Consider the following 16199-nt stretch of genomic DNA (forward strand, 5'->3'; position numbering starts at 1 on the left):
GAAAGTCTGGGATGTGCCAAACTTTGTAATACTCGGAGTTTCTATACTTTTCAAGTCCCTTTTAGGAAAGTGATATTATGTTATACACAGTCATGAGTATCGAGATAGACACAGGTCATTAGAAGAAGCCCATTCAAGTGAAGGATCCCAGCTTCGTGGTCCATCCTCTGGGTCCTCACTCTACTGCCTACTCCCTCAGTTCCTTTCTGAGAGAAGAGCTTGCAGTTCTCCCTGTTTGTGGGGAGGAGAGTGAGCATGTGGGCTTCATATAAGCAACTGTTTGTTTCCATGTCGCCAGTGGAGTCTGAGTGGCTGTATCACGAGGAACAACCACTCCAGTTGTTTCCACAGGGAGATAACTTAGGCCAGATTTCTCCTTTTTCTTCTATTATAAGAACGAGTTTGGAGGGAATCTGGTTGTTAGGAGCTGGAAAACATTTGGACTATAAATAAAATCGAGAAGTAAGTACTCAATAGTCCACAAAGAACAGGAGACCCAAGGACTTTGTGCCACGTGTTTCCCATCCCTTCACGTTCTACTGCCCCAGGGCTGCTTATCTGCCTCTACTGGCAAGTTTGGGGGTCAGCATAAATCTTACCTCCTCAAGAGAGCTCAGGTCGAAGCTGTGTGGGCATGGGGTCCGGAGCCTGTCTTCACATACACACCTTGGCTTCTTTTCTCTAGGTCTGCAGCCTGGAACAGAATATAAGATCACAGTTGTTCCCATGAAAGGTGGCCTGGAGGGGAAGCCGATTCTCCTGAATGGCAGGACAGGTATGGAAGTTTAACCAATTTCACATTCTTGATTTTTTTCTGGTCTCTAAGTGACAATTCCAGGATTTCCATGGAGAGATTCTCTGACTTTCTGGATGGGTAGAAGAACAGAGGCAAATTTCTCCTGTTTCCCCTTTTTTTTCTTGCCATGGGAAACTCTTCCTGGGATCTTGGAGTCCAGGGGAGATAGTATTCATGACACTTGTCTTCTGATTTCAATTGTTTCAATCACTGAGTTATTGTCTCAAGACACTTAGTATGTGTGCAGAAGTGCATTCCCCAAGGACAGCTGGTCTAGATTATTTTTCATGTTGTATTTGTAGTTTTTCATGATGTCCACATCCAAGCAGTCTGCTTTGAAATGGGAAATGATGGTTAAGGCCGTCTCACGGAATCATGATATAGTTAGCATTTCTCTATGCGAATATTTATAAGAGGTTATGCAGCATTTACCAGCCAGAATGGAACTTGAAACCGTTGTAGGCTTAAGTACATCTTGAACTGTGCGCTTCCTGCAGTGATTGCGCTCCTGCCCACGCAGATTGGGCTCTGGAAAAGGCTGATACTTGGAGCCTGCAAAGAAAGAATCCTTCAGTTTTGAGTTTTAGTTTAAAAAGTGGCTTAATTCTTTCCAGTTCAGTCTTAGAAGTATGTAGGTGGGGTAATGTAATAATGAGGACGAGGCAGTGTGAGGGTTGAATGAACTAGTTCTGTTTCCTATGAGACAGTTGGAGTATGGAAGCGTTAGAGACCTTTGTAATTATAAAGGAAGAGATGTAATTTAATTTATGACCCAGACAAGATGGACTGGCTTAGTCTGCCTAAATGGTTGATGAGATATTTGAGTGAGTCAGAAAGTGGTCAACACTTCCCTTGCTTCTGAGAGCTTTCTCTGTGGCTTGAGAAGTTACAGATCAATCGAAAGTTTGCTATGTGCCAGGCAGCAAATTCCCTGGACATTTTTCATGGGTTTTGTCATTTGGTTCTCAAGCCAGTCTATGGATGAGCTACTACTATTATTTCTAGGTCCTATGCATAAGAAAACTGAGCCTCAAAGGAGTGAAGACCAGGATCACCCAGACAGGAAATGGTAGAGTTGGATTTGAAAGAAGGATGTTCCCATTTAAAAATTGGAGCTTAGCTACGGAGGCAAAGTGCTTCCTACTTGACCCTTCTGTGAGAGATTATTAAGTTTTCTCCTCTTATACAATCAACACAACATTCAACACTTGGTCATTAAAGTGTGTGTGTGTGTGTGTGTGTGTGTGTGTGTATGTGTGTGTGTGTGTGTGTGTATGTGTGTGTGTGTATTCCACATGCACTAAGCTTCTCCATCAGATACCAACTGGGTATTGTACAAATCAATTCACTTCTGATAGTACCTACTAGAAGTAGTGTTAGATCCCAAGGCTGGAGAGATGGCTGAGAGGTCACTTGTTGCTCTTGTAGATAACCTGGGTTTAATTCCCCAAACCCACATGGTGGTTTACAACCATCCAGAACACCACTTCTAGATCCAACACCCTCTTCTGACTTTCTTGAACACCAAGCACACATGTGGTGCACATAGGGATGTAAGCAAAACACTCATACACACAAAAAATAAAGTGAATAAATGGTTAAAAATAATAAAAGATCCCAAGGCTGATGGGTCAGAATTTAAAAATGGGTTCAGAAGGGAACTGGAGAACTGTCTTATTAGAATTGGAAACAAAAACCTCAGCAGCCATGGAAGGAGATGGGTGGGGAAGAGGTGGAGATGTGAGTTAGGGTCTAAAAGAGCTGGTTTGCTCAGTAGTGTGGTAGTGTAGGCTGGCAAGGAGCTGCATGGTAGGGGGTGGGGTGATACTTCAGAGTGAGAAAGCCCAGAATGTTGGGAAAAGCACACTTCAGATTTTGGTTAGTATCAAAAAAAAAAAAAAAAAAAAAGAAAGAAGAAGAAGAAGAAGAAGAAGAAGAAGAAGAAGAAGAAGAAGAAGAAGAAGAAGAAGAAGAAGAAGGAAAAGTATTTCTTTTTTAAGTCTGAACTCAAAACAGCAAGCATGCTTGGTAGAGCTGATAAGTACATTATTGCATTAATAATTATTCCTTTCATTGCCCTATCATGTGTTCATGTGGCTTGCCTGTGGCTAAACGTTTGGTCTCCAGTGGATTAACTTTTGGGAGAGAAACAATAGCATGTCCTAATCTTTCCAGCAGATCAGAATGGCAGTGTCTCCACCCAGAATACCCAAGAAGAGAGGTGAAACTTAGCTTCCCTTCCTTGACCAGTGGTAGCTTGCTTTCCCTTAATGGGTGTAAGGAGCCCTGATACCTCCATCTTTTCATGTGTTCTTTTAAACCTCAAGGAAGTCAATTGTGAAGCTTCCCTTCCTAATGTTCCTGGGGTGGGAGTAGGGATGGGGGAATGGAGACACAGGATATAGAGTCTGAAGGAGGATCAGGAGGGAAGACCCACCCTTACTGGCCTGCAAGTCAACCACAAGTCAGCCAATCCTGGTAGCACAACTTCTACTTCTTGACTACAGCCTTTCATAGTCACATTAAATGTCACAGTCTCTGAGTTCTTACAGCAATTAATTGCATGTGCTATTGAATTGGTAGTTAACCTTTCAAGTATATTATCCCAACTAGACTATTAGCGTCTGAGAAGTGTTTTTATTGTCAATTATGTCCTAAAATCAGGATGAGATGCTTTATTGGATTGCAAATAAATCTATGGTATGTGCCCTACTAAAATAAAAAAAGAAAAAGATTCTATGGTTTCTGAGGCCAGGAAATAATCTCATGCCTGGTTAAGGCTATTAGTTAATTTAGGAGATGAAAAGATTTGTGTTCTCCAAATGTTTTGCATCTCAAAAGATGAGAAAGAGTACCTGAGTCTAAGAACAGCACATGCACAGGCGGGGAGGGAAGAATGTAGTTCAGTTATTTTCCACTTAGCAAGTCAGCCAGCGGAACTTGTTAAACCCAAACTCATAAAGCCGAAGGGTCTCCAAATAAGAGCTTATTGAGCTGTTACAGCTGCTTGACAGAAGCAAAGAAAAAAAAAGCCTGACCAGGTTCTTGGACAAGTTCCTTTGACTATTGGCAACAAAGCTAAATAGCAATTGAAAATATGTACATGGGATATGAAGTCAAGAATATATTTACAAAATTCTGGGAAGGAAAATGTACGTACTAAACACTGAGTCTGCACTGACAATAGGTGAGAGACTGAATTATTATTGGCAGCAGGAGATACTCCACACTGTAACTCCACATCGACAGCTATGCCTCTTGAGGAGTTCTCCCAGGGACCTCTGCTGTGCTACAGTCAGGACCTTGAATTATGCTGGAGAAAAGAATTTGAGGACAAAGCAATGAAGCACAATTAGGGTTTAGGAAGGATCAGTGGTATATACTTAAGGGATAGGTACAGGCTTCTCAAGGGACAGAGAATAACAAGCATTTGACAACATCTATGAAGGATTCTGAAGTCAGATTGGTCAAAGGACAAGATCTGTATCTAAATTTAAAAATCTTAAATTAAAAAGGTGAATTAAAGTGTTCTAATATATTTATTTTTAGAGCAAGACTTGTGTTTGTCAATGAGATTATAGGGTAGTTTATGAGTGTATTCTTCAGGTTCATGAATGAGCAAAGGGAGTGCTGGGAAGGAAAGTTTTGGTCAAAAAAGTCAAAGAAGTTCTTACTATTTCTAGATCAGAAGAAAATCAAGACCTTTTTATCAAGACCTCTTTTTGACTGTCAGCTCTATTCACAACATTTTTTAGGTCCCTCCCCCACCAGAAAAGTACAGGTTTATGATAAAAATCTTGATGTGGCTAACTCAAAGGCCACTAACATTTTGTTCTTAAACATGGATAATTGGTTGTTTTAAGTGTTCTGCTTCATATATCTCCCAGGAAAAGTGACAGTGTTTCTATACAGTCTTTACAATGGGGGTATGTGGTGATGGAATTTTTCTCTTCCCACCTCCCCTTAAAAAATTATCTTCCTAACCTGCTTCAGGGTTCTGCAGAGTGGAGAATATTTGGGGGGTAAGAGAGCAGCATCTATTGCTCTGGATGAGTTGGTATTAGTACTTCTGACAGCTTACAAGTTGACAGGGGTGGCCCTGGGCAGTGACTAGAGTTAAGTCAAGGTTTCTATGCAGCACGAAGAAGGGGGAAAGGCCTTATGGTTAGTTTCTGTCAAATGTGCTAACAGATTCACTTCCTTTACTTCTTCTTCCCTCCTCCTCTTCAGCCATTCTTTTTATCAAACTACTATTATGAAAAAGACAAGGCTGACAGAGCCGATGAGGACTCCCCCCCCCACCCCCCCCAGTGTCCAGCACATGGGAAGTTGTAGCTGCGCCTCCTAGTTGGGGCCAGGTTGGAGACTCCTGATCTGCAGCCGGGGCTATAGCTGTAACTTGTCTAGGAGTTGGCCCACCACTGCGGCTACTGGAAGATTTTGCTGTGTGGAAAAACCGGTTTAATGATCCCCACATCCCCTCTTGGCAGACAGGGAGGTTTCGGTCTTGCGGTGCTGGCTTCATGCAATGTGGCATTTTGTGAGTGTGTGGGGTCCATCCATGAGGTCTGCCTTGCCTTCTCGGATGTCAGCATCTGATTGCCACCCTCGTCTGTCCTGTGAATAGTTAGGGATCACAGCTTTGGGAGGATTTCCCTGCAAGCTTACATTGTTGAAGAGTTGCAAGAAAGGGGAGGGGATGGAGGCAGAAGTCACTGAGTTTTAATCTCTAGCTGGACTTCTGTGGTTAAACTTACAAATTTAAAGCTGTTTTAGATATAGAACTAGACTGATTTTTCTTTTCTGGTATCCATAACAAAAACCTATGAATTAATTATTTTCTATGTGTGTATACATTTATGTATGTATGTATTTATTTAGGCTTTTGGCTCAATTGTTACCTAAGCCAGGTCTGGAATCTTATCCTAAAGCAGGAAAAAAACCCCGCCATATTGGGAAGACAAGTACTACAGAGAAAGAAATGCTTTCTTCAGTGACTGAAGAATGAAGAAATTGGGGTTTTTCCTTGTAAATCACGCTGGAATCTAGAGGGTTGAGGAGTAACAGACATAGGATAAGTCTGATGAGGGAGAGAGAGTCCCTAATGAAGTGTGCTCCTGTCTCTCAGATACCCTGGTTCCTCCTCTTCATGGTCTGTTGTGTCCGTGTAACATCTGCTATATATTTTTTTAAGCTTGGAGGAAGAAGAGAGACTTAGCAAGGTCTAAGTCAAGTTATCATCCTGCAGCATAAGCTTGAACAAAGCATTTCTCAAATGGTCAGCATGTCTACATGCAGTGCAGAGTAGAATCTGACCCAAGGGGTAAAGCCACAAAGAGGACAGACCCAGCATGAAGACAAAGGTACCAAGCTTTCCCATCCCAGTTAAGTCTCCCATCAGACACATGTAGATAAAAGCTGTGAGTCCGTCTTCCTAGCAAAGTGTTCTTCAAGTCCTCGAAAAACCATTTAGGCAACCATTAACATTATATCCACACACTAAATGTTTCCCATGGCAGAACTAGTGGAAAACGACAGTGTGTTTAGCCTGCTTGTGTGACTTACAAGGTTAGTGATCTTTAAGTAAAGGGCATATGAGTCTAGAGGGTTTGTTTAGGGTTTTTCTTGGCAGCCACTTGATCTCTTCAGTGCCCTGAGGCTGCTGAAGAAGAATGAGCTCCAGGTTTGGCCATGTTGGATCTCTCAGTCCATGTAGACAGCTTTGGTCCTACCTACCCACTGGCCTGTGCAGAGTGCCCAAAAGCTATGGGCTGAGTACTGACTGGGCAAGCTGAAGAAGTGAGAGACACTGGGCGTTATAGATGTGCGTGGGTCACTTGGGTCAGGGACTTCAGAGGCAGGACTCACTCCTGTCTCTATGTCCCTTACCCTCCTACTTGCATCTTATCACTATGGCCCAGGCCGAGCTAGGGTCTTGGTAGGCTGTCACCATCCCTTCCTAGCAAGCACGGAATCATTTTGGATACAGAAAGGGGAAGGGGGCAGGGAGGGAATCATTTCTGTTGTGTGCATGCTTCCTTCTGAACAACCTCTTAGTGCTTCCTGAAGTTGGGGTTGGGATTCTGTAGGTTCCTACACCCAGATTTCCTCCTCTCTCATTCTACGGGGCTCTCTTTGCTAGTGAGGTAGATACATCTAGCACTCCAACAGCCCAGGGCCATTCTCTCTCTAGAATACTTCCCAAGTTCTAATCTACTACTACTATGCTATTTCAGCTTGCAGTAGCCTCTCAGAGCATATTTTATTTTCCCTACAACTTGTTATTAAGGGCTACTCCACATAGGTTGATGCTATGTCATTCATATTGGATTGGGTTCACCCAGATGACCCCATTTTGACTTTATTATCTCCAAAAGGATTGTTTTAAAACAAAGGTTCCAAACTGAGGTACAAGGCACAGAAGGTTGGCATGCTGTATTGGAGCAGGAGGACTGGACACAATTTAACTCATGCCACCACTGATTCTCAGCTGCATGTGGTCATTCAAAGATTGTTAGGGAGCCGGGCGGCGGTGGTGCACGCCTTTAATCCCAGCACTCGGGAGGCAGAGGCAGGCAGATCTCTGTGAGTTCGAGACCAGCCTGGTCTACAAGAGCTAGTTCCAGGACAGGCTCCAAAGCTACAGAGAAACCCTGTCTCGAAAAAAAAACAAAAAAACAAAAAAACAAAACAAAACATAAAAAACCCAAAGATTGTTAGGGGAGTGATGGCCACTAATATTTACTACTATTGATCTTAGACAATTTATATAACCTAAGCCTAGCATATACTTACTGTTCTAAGCATGGAAAACTTTATTGGTTTTCCAAACTAGTGGGGCATCTAGTAAATGCCTTCTGTTTTTACCATGAGATTGATAAGTAATGTATGAAAAGCACATGACCCCTGGTGTGTGCTTAGAAAACGGCAGTTGACATACTAAATGAAATATGAACGGCCTCTGGTAATGGAACACATTTCATCTTTTCATGCAAGTAAAACACTGTCCTTATGTTTGATGAAGGTGCACCGCAGCTGAGGTCACAATAAGGGACTGTGTGAAGTTGTCCCTTCTCTCTGGAGGGTCCTTTAATAAGACACCAAGAGTGGATTGGGGAAAGGAGTTTCGCTGCCGTAGACTAGGAAGTTGTTCAGTGGCTTTTTAGCTAAACAGATGTAGATCCTATCCAGAGGAACTGTAGTGTCTTGTCTTAGTTTTGTTCTGCTCAATAGCTCTATCATTGCCTTGATAGATGTGTATGGATGACTTACTTGTAAAATTCTCCAGTGGCAGGAAACTGGACAGAAAGGTGAGTATATCAGATAAAAGACTAAATTATGACTGGAACTTAGGAGGTAAAAGTAATAAGTAGGAATGTTGGGTCAGGACATTATTACACATTGTGTAGATGAGGCTGATAGGCTTCACACGGAAGCCTTCATTCTGTGATGTGCATCAGAAGCACTAAAATTTTATAGTGTTTACTAACTTATTATGTATTTTTTGAGATAAAGTTTTGCTCTGTGGTTCAGTCTGGTGTTGAACTTCATATATAACCCAGGTTCACCCTGAACTCGTGATTCTTCTGCTTCAGGCTCCCAAGCTCAGGGATTACAGACGTGTACCGCCACAACCAGGGATATATGTGGGGGTACTTGTCTCTAATCCCAGCATTCAGAGGGCTGAGGCAGAAGATTGTGAGCTCAAGGCGCAGATGAGATAAATAGTAAGAATCTGTTTTTAAAGAACTATCCCACTCGCCCCCTCCCCTACCAAAACCCAAAAGCAAGCAAGCAAAACACCCAAAAAGAAACACAAGAAACAGAGATGCTAGGGCTCATTCTAAACTTTCTTAAATAGAATCTCTGCTGGTGGCACTTGGCAGGAACCTAGTGCTGACAAAATTTGAGTACCCCAAAGCTTGATAAAGGTTAGTAAGTGTTGGTATGAAAAAGCTTGGAGACTTCCTAAAGACATAGGTACAGGTGCCCTATTGAGACGCATGTGTGTATCCAGAATACAGCTGACAAATTGTTCTGAGTATAAACGTCCTCAGCATAGACTTCCGGCTGGGTTATTTACCCATGACTGCTGAGTGCCATCACGTTCTCTGTCACGCTCATTGTGGTGAGGTAAATGAACTAATTTTTTGGCACTTTTATTTGGGAAAGAAAGAAGAAAAAAACATTGTATAGATAGATGATAAATGCCTGGTCTAGAAACATTCATTGGAAGAAGTAGATAGAAGAGATCAGTTGTTTTGATTTCAGGAGACGAGGTGAGGAAGGCTACCTGTTGTTGAAAACTTGCTGAGCGGTCTCCTGGAAAGGGACCTAGAGGCGTCCCATCTGTGCCTGTGGTATCATACACTTTAAAGGAGTTATACTTCATAGAAACTACTACGTCAGTGAGAACATCGACTACTTCTTAGGTGTTTATCTGCTGTGCCTGATGGTGTTAACTCAATGTGTTCAGTGATCTGAAACTAGAACAGCTTTTTATCCCTCAGTCTACCACAGACCTATTCACAGTTTAAGATTAAAGCAGATGCTAGGTGTCTGCCTGTCACAGTTGAAGGAGAGACCCCCTTGCATTATGGAGATCCCTGACCTGGACCCTAACTAAAGTGACTGTGGATTTCAACAAGCAAGTGGTTTCTCTAATTTTTCTTTCTCATGTATTTTATGAAGAAATTGATGGACCAACCAATGTGGTCACTAATCAGGTGACGGAAGACACCGCATCTGTGTCCTGGGATCCAGTGAGAGCTGACATAGACAAGTACGTGGTGCGCTATATCTCCCCCGATGGGGAGAGCAAGGAGAAAGCGGTCCCCAAGGACCAGAGCAGCACTGTTCTGACGGGCCTGAAGCCAGGAGAGGCCTACAAAGTCTTCGTGTGGGCTGAGAGAGGCAACCAGGGCAGCAAGAAAGCAGACACCAAGGCCCTTACAGGTAACAGGAGAATGGGATTGAGAAAGCTTCTTCAGGGTAAGGAGGAGGTTGATTTTGAAGGTGGAGATGGTTGCCACTTGGCATCAACTCTTTTGTTTGTGGGGTTGAGGATATTTACAAAAGCAATTTAAAAATATTCTTTTTTATACAATATATTGTGATTATATTCTTTTCTGTATCCCAACCTGTCCCAGATCCCCCATCTCACCTCCCTATTCACCCAACTTCAAGTTATTTCCTCGCTCAAAAAAAGACCCCAAGAAAAAAGTAAAACAAAACAAAACCTATAACACCCAAATCAAAACAAACACCCCTGCAAAACCATAACAGAAAAACTTATGAAAAACCATGGAGTTTGCTTTGTGTTGACTTCCTGGGACTAGAGCCTGCTAGGAATATGACTGATCTACCCAGTGATACTCCGTTGGAGAAAATGAATTTCTCTTTTCCCAGCGTGTATCAACTGTAGATAGATTCTTGGTTAGAGGTGGGACTTTGTGTTCACTTCCCCTGCTCAGTGCAGAGATTTTTGTCCCAAAACAAATTTCAATGTCATATTTATGATTTTTTCCTTTTAACTTCAGACTGAGAAATGAGACTCTTTAATAAAAATAGTCATACATATTTGGGATGGAATTCTATATACATCTCTCTTGGAATAGGCTAAAATTTTGTAATATTTATTTATTTGTTTGTTTGTTTGTTTATTTATTTATTTACTTAATTTTTTCTTTCCTCCCATTCTCTTCCCTCAGCTCCTCCACAATCTACTCCTCTGTTTCTGTTCAGAAAGAGGCAGGTCTCCCATTGGTATAAACAAAGCATGGCATATCAAGTTGCTGCAGGACCAAGCTTGTATTAAGGCTGGGCAAGGCAATCCAGTATGAGGAATAGGTTCTTAAGAGCCAGTCAAAGTGTTAGGGATGTCCCCTGCTCCCATTGTTAGGAGTTCCACAAGCAGACCAAGCTACACAACTGTCATTTATATGTAGGCTGGTCCCAAGCAGGCTCTCTGGTTGTTGGTTCAGACTGTGAGTTTCTATGAGCCAGGGTAGTTGTTTCTGTGGGTTTTCTTGTGATGCCTAACCCCTCTGACTCCTATTTTATTTTTTAATAAAATCTAAAAACATTGACTCAACTATGAATTTGAATGCTTCATGCTTATTTTGGTCTGCAGTGGAGAAGAGGCACTTTGTATGTAGGAGATTTCTTTCAGACTATGGAAACGGTTTGCATCCTGCATTAACATTTGCCAAATCCACGGATTCTTCTTTTAAGCATTCAGAAACACAAGGACCTCCAATTCTGCTCAGCTCAGGCCTTCGGGTGTTTTGAGACATACTGGGACATAGCATGGCTGCTCTTCATGTTTAAACACTCCTTTGGTGGTCCCTGAATTCACAAGAGCCTAATCGGTATCCACCTGCTCTTCCAAAACACTTAATAGGAAGTCACAGGAAAAGGATTCACTGATTGTGCCTGGACAGTCACTGAATACAAAGAAAGAACTTTAGAGAAGTCTGCATAACAATTAGGATTATGGCTTCAGATCCTTGGCTGTTCAAATTTTAACCCTGGTGCTCCATTAACTAGCTGAGTGACAGCGAGTCTTTTCTGGTTCATAAAGTGGCTCGGGAGTGTCTATGTCGTAGGGATCTGGGGATGAGCAACCATCGAGTGTCGTTCTTAGGCTTCCTATTGCTGGGGTGAAACACTGACCGAAAGCAAGCGGGGAGGAAAAGGTGTATCCAGCTCATGCTTCTGTGTCACAGTTCATCATCAAAGACAGTCAGGACAGGAACCTGGAGGCAGGAGCTAATGCAGAGGCCACAGAGCTGCTTACTGGCTTTCTCTCGTGGCTTGTTCAGTCTGCTTTCTTATAGAATCCAGAACCACCAGCCCAGGATTGATCACTGAATAAGAAAATGCCCTACTGGCTTGCCTACAGGCTGATCTTGTGGAAGTCTTTTCTTAGTTGAGGTTCCCTCTTTTCAGATGACCTTAGCTTGTTTCAAGTTGACACACAACCAGCCAAGCACAATGAGCTAATTCATAGAAAACAACCGACACACAACAAGAGTCCTAGTTTGCTTGCTGCTGTTGTGAGAAATCACTGCCCAAAGCCAGTGTGGCGAGGAGAGGGTTTGAAGAGAGCCTGGAAGGACAGACTGGAGCTAACAAAGAAGTAGCATGTATAAAGGCCTCAAGTATGAGATTGGACCATTAGGTAATCTCAAGTGTCCTCTGTGGTAGACATGTCTGTGAGGTGGTAGGTACAATAGCAAGGGATGAGGCTGGGACATCAAAGGCAGCTCAGTGCCCTAGGAGTTAGAGCCTTTATCCTTCCATGACAGATGTCAGTGGTATGGCCCCGTCTCTGTGCTTCTTATAGTCAGTTGTCTTAGGACTACACATTTTACTGAGGTGACTGCCAGGCCTGGCAAGCTGCGATGTTCAGGGTGAAATGCTCTTTCCTTCTGGGGACACTCTTGAGGAGCTGGTTTTTAGAGAAGGGTAATCAAGACATTGCTGTTTAGCAAGGTACAATGTTGTTACCTTACATTTTGAGGAGGAGGTGAGATCCCATACCTGAAATGCCATTATTAATAGCAGGCCATGGAATCACTGACCACGCAGTTCATCTGTGAGGAAGGACTGCTCCTTCCTTCTCTGCAGAGGTGCAGAGACAGAAACTTATATTGCATAATTTCTCCTAAGTTAGGAACCCGGAAAATCAGAGCCGAGGCTCTAATCCAGCTTTGTCACATAGACACTCAGGCAGTTCTGCTAGGGTCATTTTCACTAGCCCACCCCTCAGTACCGTCAGTTTAAAGCTTTCCCCAGGCCCTGGCCACAGACACAATGTTTATGTACAAAACATGGACAGCTCCTACTTCCAGAGCATTTGTCTTCCCAAAGACCATATCAGAATAGGTGGAGAGGATTATTGAAATATGCTTGCTTTCAGGTAGTCTATGGCAAAGGAAAACTCAGTATGTAAAAGTCATTTCTTTAAATGCCAGAGCAACTTGTGGAAAAAAAACTTTACAGAATTGATCTATATATTTGCAGGGTCTGAAGACCCTTTCTTCTGTTTATGCTAGTAATTTTTTCTGACCACTTGCCCACTTAAAGCTTTAAATTCTCTCAATCCCTGGCATATGGGTGACTCGAATTAATTGACATCGTTATTTTGGCTATGTCTTTGGCTGTTTAAAAATTAGAGAGTAATCAGGCCTACCCTCTTTTTTGTATCTTCCTTGAAGAAATTGACAGCCCTGAAAACCTGGTGACTGACCGGGTGACAGAGAACACTCTTTCTGTCTCATGGGACCCAGTGGAAGCTGACATTGACAGGTATGTGGTAAGCTACACTTCCGTGGATGGTGAGACGAAGCAGGTCCCAGTGAGGAAGGATCAGAGAAGCACAGTCCTGACTGGCCTGAAGCCAGGTGTGGAGTACAAAGTTTCCGTGTGGGCCGAGAAGGGCGATCGAGAGAGCAAGAAGGCTAACACCAAGGCTCCCACAGGTGAGCAGAGAGAGATGAACCATTGGAACGAATTGTGAGCTTACGGATTTGAGTGTGTGTGGTCCCACAGGTTGGGGTCTAAGATATGTTAAGACGTGTGACACTGGGGGGTGAGGTGGGATGGGGTAGGGTAGAGAGAGCACTCAAACAGCAGAGGGCTTGCTGCCCATACCGAGTCTGATCCTCAGCACCCGTGTAAAAAGCTGGATGTGGGGGCACACGCTTGCAATCCCAGCACTGGGGAGGCAGACTGGGATCCCTGGAACTCACGGGGCTGCCAGCCAAACCCAGTCAGCACACCTCAGGTCTCAGCGAGGGAAGTACAACTGCATAGAAGTGGTACTGTTAACGGACCCACTGGATATGTGTAGAGGGTCTGGTTATGATTAGATTTGGGATAATACTTCCAGGGTTCTCACCGGTGAAGCGGCTTTTGATAAAATGATAAATTAGGTACCCCGACAGTGTAGCAGGTGTTTAATTGGCTGTCTTGATGCACCATATGTTACTAGGAAGCTATTGTTCCTTCTACATTTTAAGGAGCCGAAAGTCAAGAAAAGATGCTAAGTATATAGCTAGCCTGACTTTGCAATTGAGATTCAGAAACTGCGTTCTCCCTTGACTCCCAGCAGAGACTTAGTGTGCTTACCCACTACCTGCCGAATGTTCTGGGACATAAAAAGCAGGATAATGGAGTATGCCTTCCACTGCTACAGCTTAAACTTTCAAACATTTTCCTTTCAGACCTTGACAGCCCCAAAAACTTGGTGACTGACCAAGTCACAGAGAACACTCTCAGTGTCTCCTGGGACCCTGTTCAGGCCAACATTGACAGGTACATAGTGAGCTACACCTCTGCTGATGGCGAGACCAGGGAGGTGCCCGTGTCTAAGGAGAAGAGCAGCACCGTCCTGACGGGCCTGAGGCCGGGTGTAGAGTACAAGGTCCACGTGTGGGCCCAGAAGGGGGCTCAGGAGAGCAGGAAGGCCAATACCAAGGCCCCTACAGGTGATGGAACATGCCTTACCTCTATGCCATGGCTAAGCTTGTAAGATGTTAGGTTGATTTCTCTTCCTCTAACCTTGGCAGGCAGGAAGATTTCGTTGATTAGAGGTAATTGTGCTCCCTAGCAAATTGTCTACCTCCTTCTCTCAGAATGGATGTCTCATATTGTATTCTCCAAACTGTGGCCATCAAAGACGGCTGCTTACTGCTCACAGCCTCTACCTTTCTTCTACCTCATCTGTTATTAGGGATAAATGTTTCCCTTTGGCAAGAAGCAGCTACAAAGAAAGCACAAGTAACTGTCATGCTGAGAGAGCCAGACTCGCAGGTTGTGAGCCACAATTTTTGCTTTTTAAGAATTCCTCCCTTGTTTAAACCCTTCCAATGAAGTTTGTTCCTGTTTCTGCCCTTTGGATGAATGTTTTAGGCAGAAATAATTGCAGTGTTTTGTTCTCTAAAAGTAAGCCAGTGTCTAGTCCCTCCCTCCAGTGTTGATTTTTTTTTTTTTTAGTAATGAAAATGTCCATTTCCATGCAAGAGTCCATCCTTCATTTGCAGTGAGCTGTTTGCATGCTAACTGCCTGCCATGGGAAGGGGCATTGCTCGGTGTCTCTTCTGTGTTCCTCCTTGTACTTAAGTCCTGTTCTTTCAGTTGGCTAAGTACATTTTTTTCCATCCTGATCCATTACCTCTCCTTCCTCCTAAACCCCAGCACACTTCCTCTAATGGTTGGTGGACCAAGGTTGGTCAGCTGAGGATCCTAAAACTGCTCTGATGGCATCCTCTCATTCCTCTAGGTGGTCCTCCAGAACAGCTCTTGATACAACCCCAGGCATACTCCACTGATGGAGGACTCTCGTTGGTTAATAAAGAAACTGCCTTGGTTTTTGATAGGGCAGGATTTAGGTGGGTGGAGTAGAAAGAACAGGAAGAAGGAAGTGAGGCAGATGCCTCGGGCAATCGCCATGCCTCTCCTCTCTGAGACAGATGCGATGGAACCAACCGCCAGGTCAGACATGCTGAATCTTTCCCTGTAAGACACCACTCATGGTGTTACAGAGATTATTAGATATGGGTTAGTCAAGATGTGAGTAAGAGGCTGAAACTAATGGGCCAGGCAGTGTTTAAATGAATACAATTTCCATGTAATTATTTCGGGGCATAAGCTAGCAGGCGGCCGGGATCCGGGTGGCAGGAACATGGCCTACCCGCAGCTCATCACTACACCCCACTTCGCTCAACTGATATCTAGTCCATAGGAAACACGTGTGCATCCTATGTCCACTCAAATAACACATAGTCTGTGTGAAATGCTGACGCCCCTCTTGTTCTGTGTGAGAGCAACCGGGCTTTTTCTCATAGATGCGGTATTTTAGCTACATGCCATATATCAGCTCACTGATTCTCATGCCTTAGAAAGGGTTTCTCAACCTCATCACTTGACATTTGAGCAGGGCAATCTTTTGTTTCAGGTGTGTGTGTGCGTGCACGTGCGTGGGAGTGTTTCAGAGGATGTTTAGCACACCCCGTGTCCCCCTCCCCTACACTGAGTTGTGGCAATCATAATGTCTTAGGCATTGCTAATCACCCTTGCTGAGATCTTTTGTTCCATAGCAAACACAATAAGCCCTATCAGGGATCCTGGTGAAACAAATTAAATTCAAACCTCACCTAAGGTAAACCCTGTCTTTTCAAACAATTCCATTTTCTAAGTCCTAACGTACTGGCCTCTCCAACTTCCTTAATAGTCTGGACATGGTTGGTCAGTCAAGGATCCTAAAACTGTTGATGCTGCCTTACTTGTAGGAAGTAGGAATTTAGATACCAGTTTCTTGTGGTCATAGCCTAAGGCAACATATGAAGTAGAATCTTTGTGCAAATGGCCTTAGGAAAATGGCTTTTGCAATGAATTA

At 43.5% G+C, this 16199-nt stretch overlaps 1 protein-coding gene across 2 annotated transcripts in view; it reads left to right on the forward strand.

Annotated features, from left to right (window-relative positions):
• Positions 1-16199, forward strand: part of Tnn (tenascin N) — a 61497-nt gene that overhangs the window by 8275 nt on the left and 37023 nt on the right. For both annotated transcript variants that reach the window (XM_038349967.1, XM_038349968.1), the window contains exons 5-8: positions 686-775; positions 9488-9751; positions 13018-13281; positions 14026-14289. In XM_038349967.1, coding sequence (XP_038205895.1) covers positions 686-775; positions 9488-9751; positions 13018-13281; positions 14026-14289 — 882 coding nt within the window. The remainder of the gene's footprint in view (positions 1-685; positions 776-9487; positions 9752-13017; positions 13282-14025; positions 14290-16199) is intronic.

This window comes from Arvicola amphibius, chromosome 12 (assembly GCF_903992535.2).
Source record: "Arvicola amphibius chromosome 12, mArvAmp1.2, whole genome shotgun sequence".
In the NCBI taxonomy this organism is placed as follows: Eukaryota; Metazoa; Chordata; class Mammalia; order Rodentia; family Cricetidae; genus Arvicola; species Arvicola amphibius.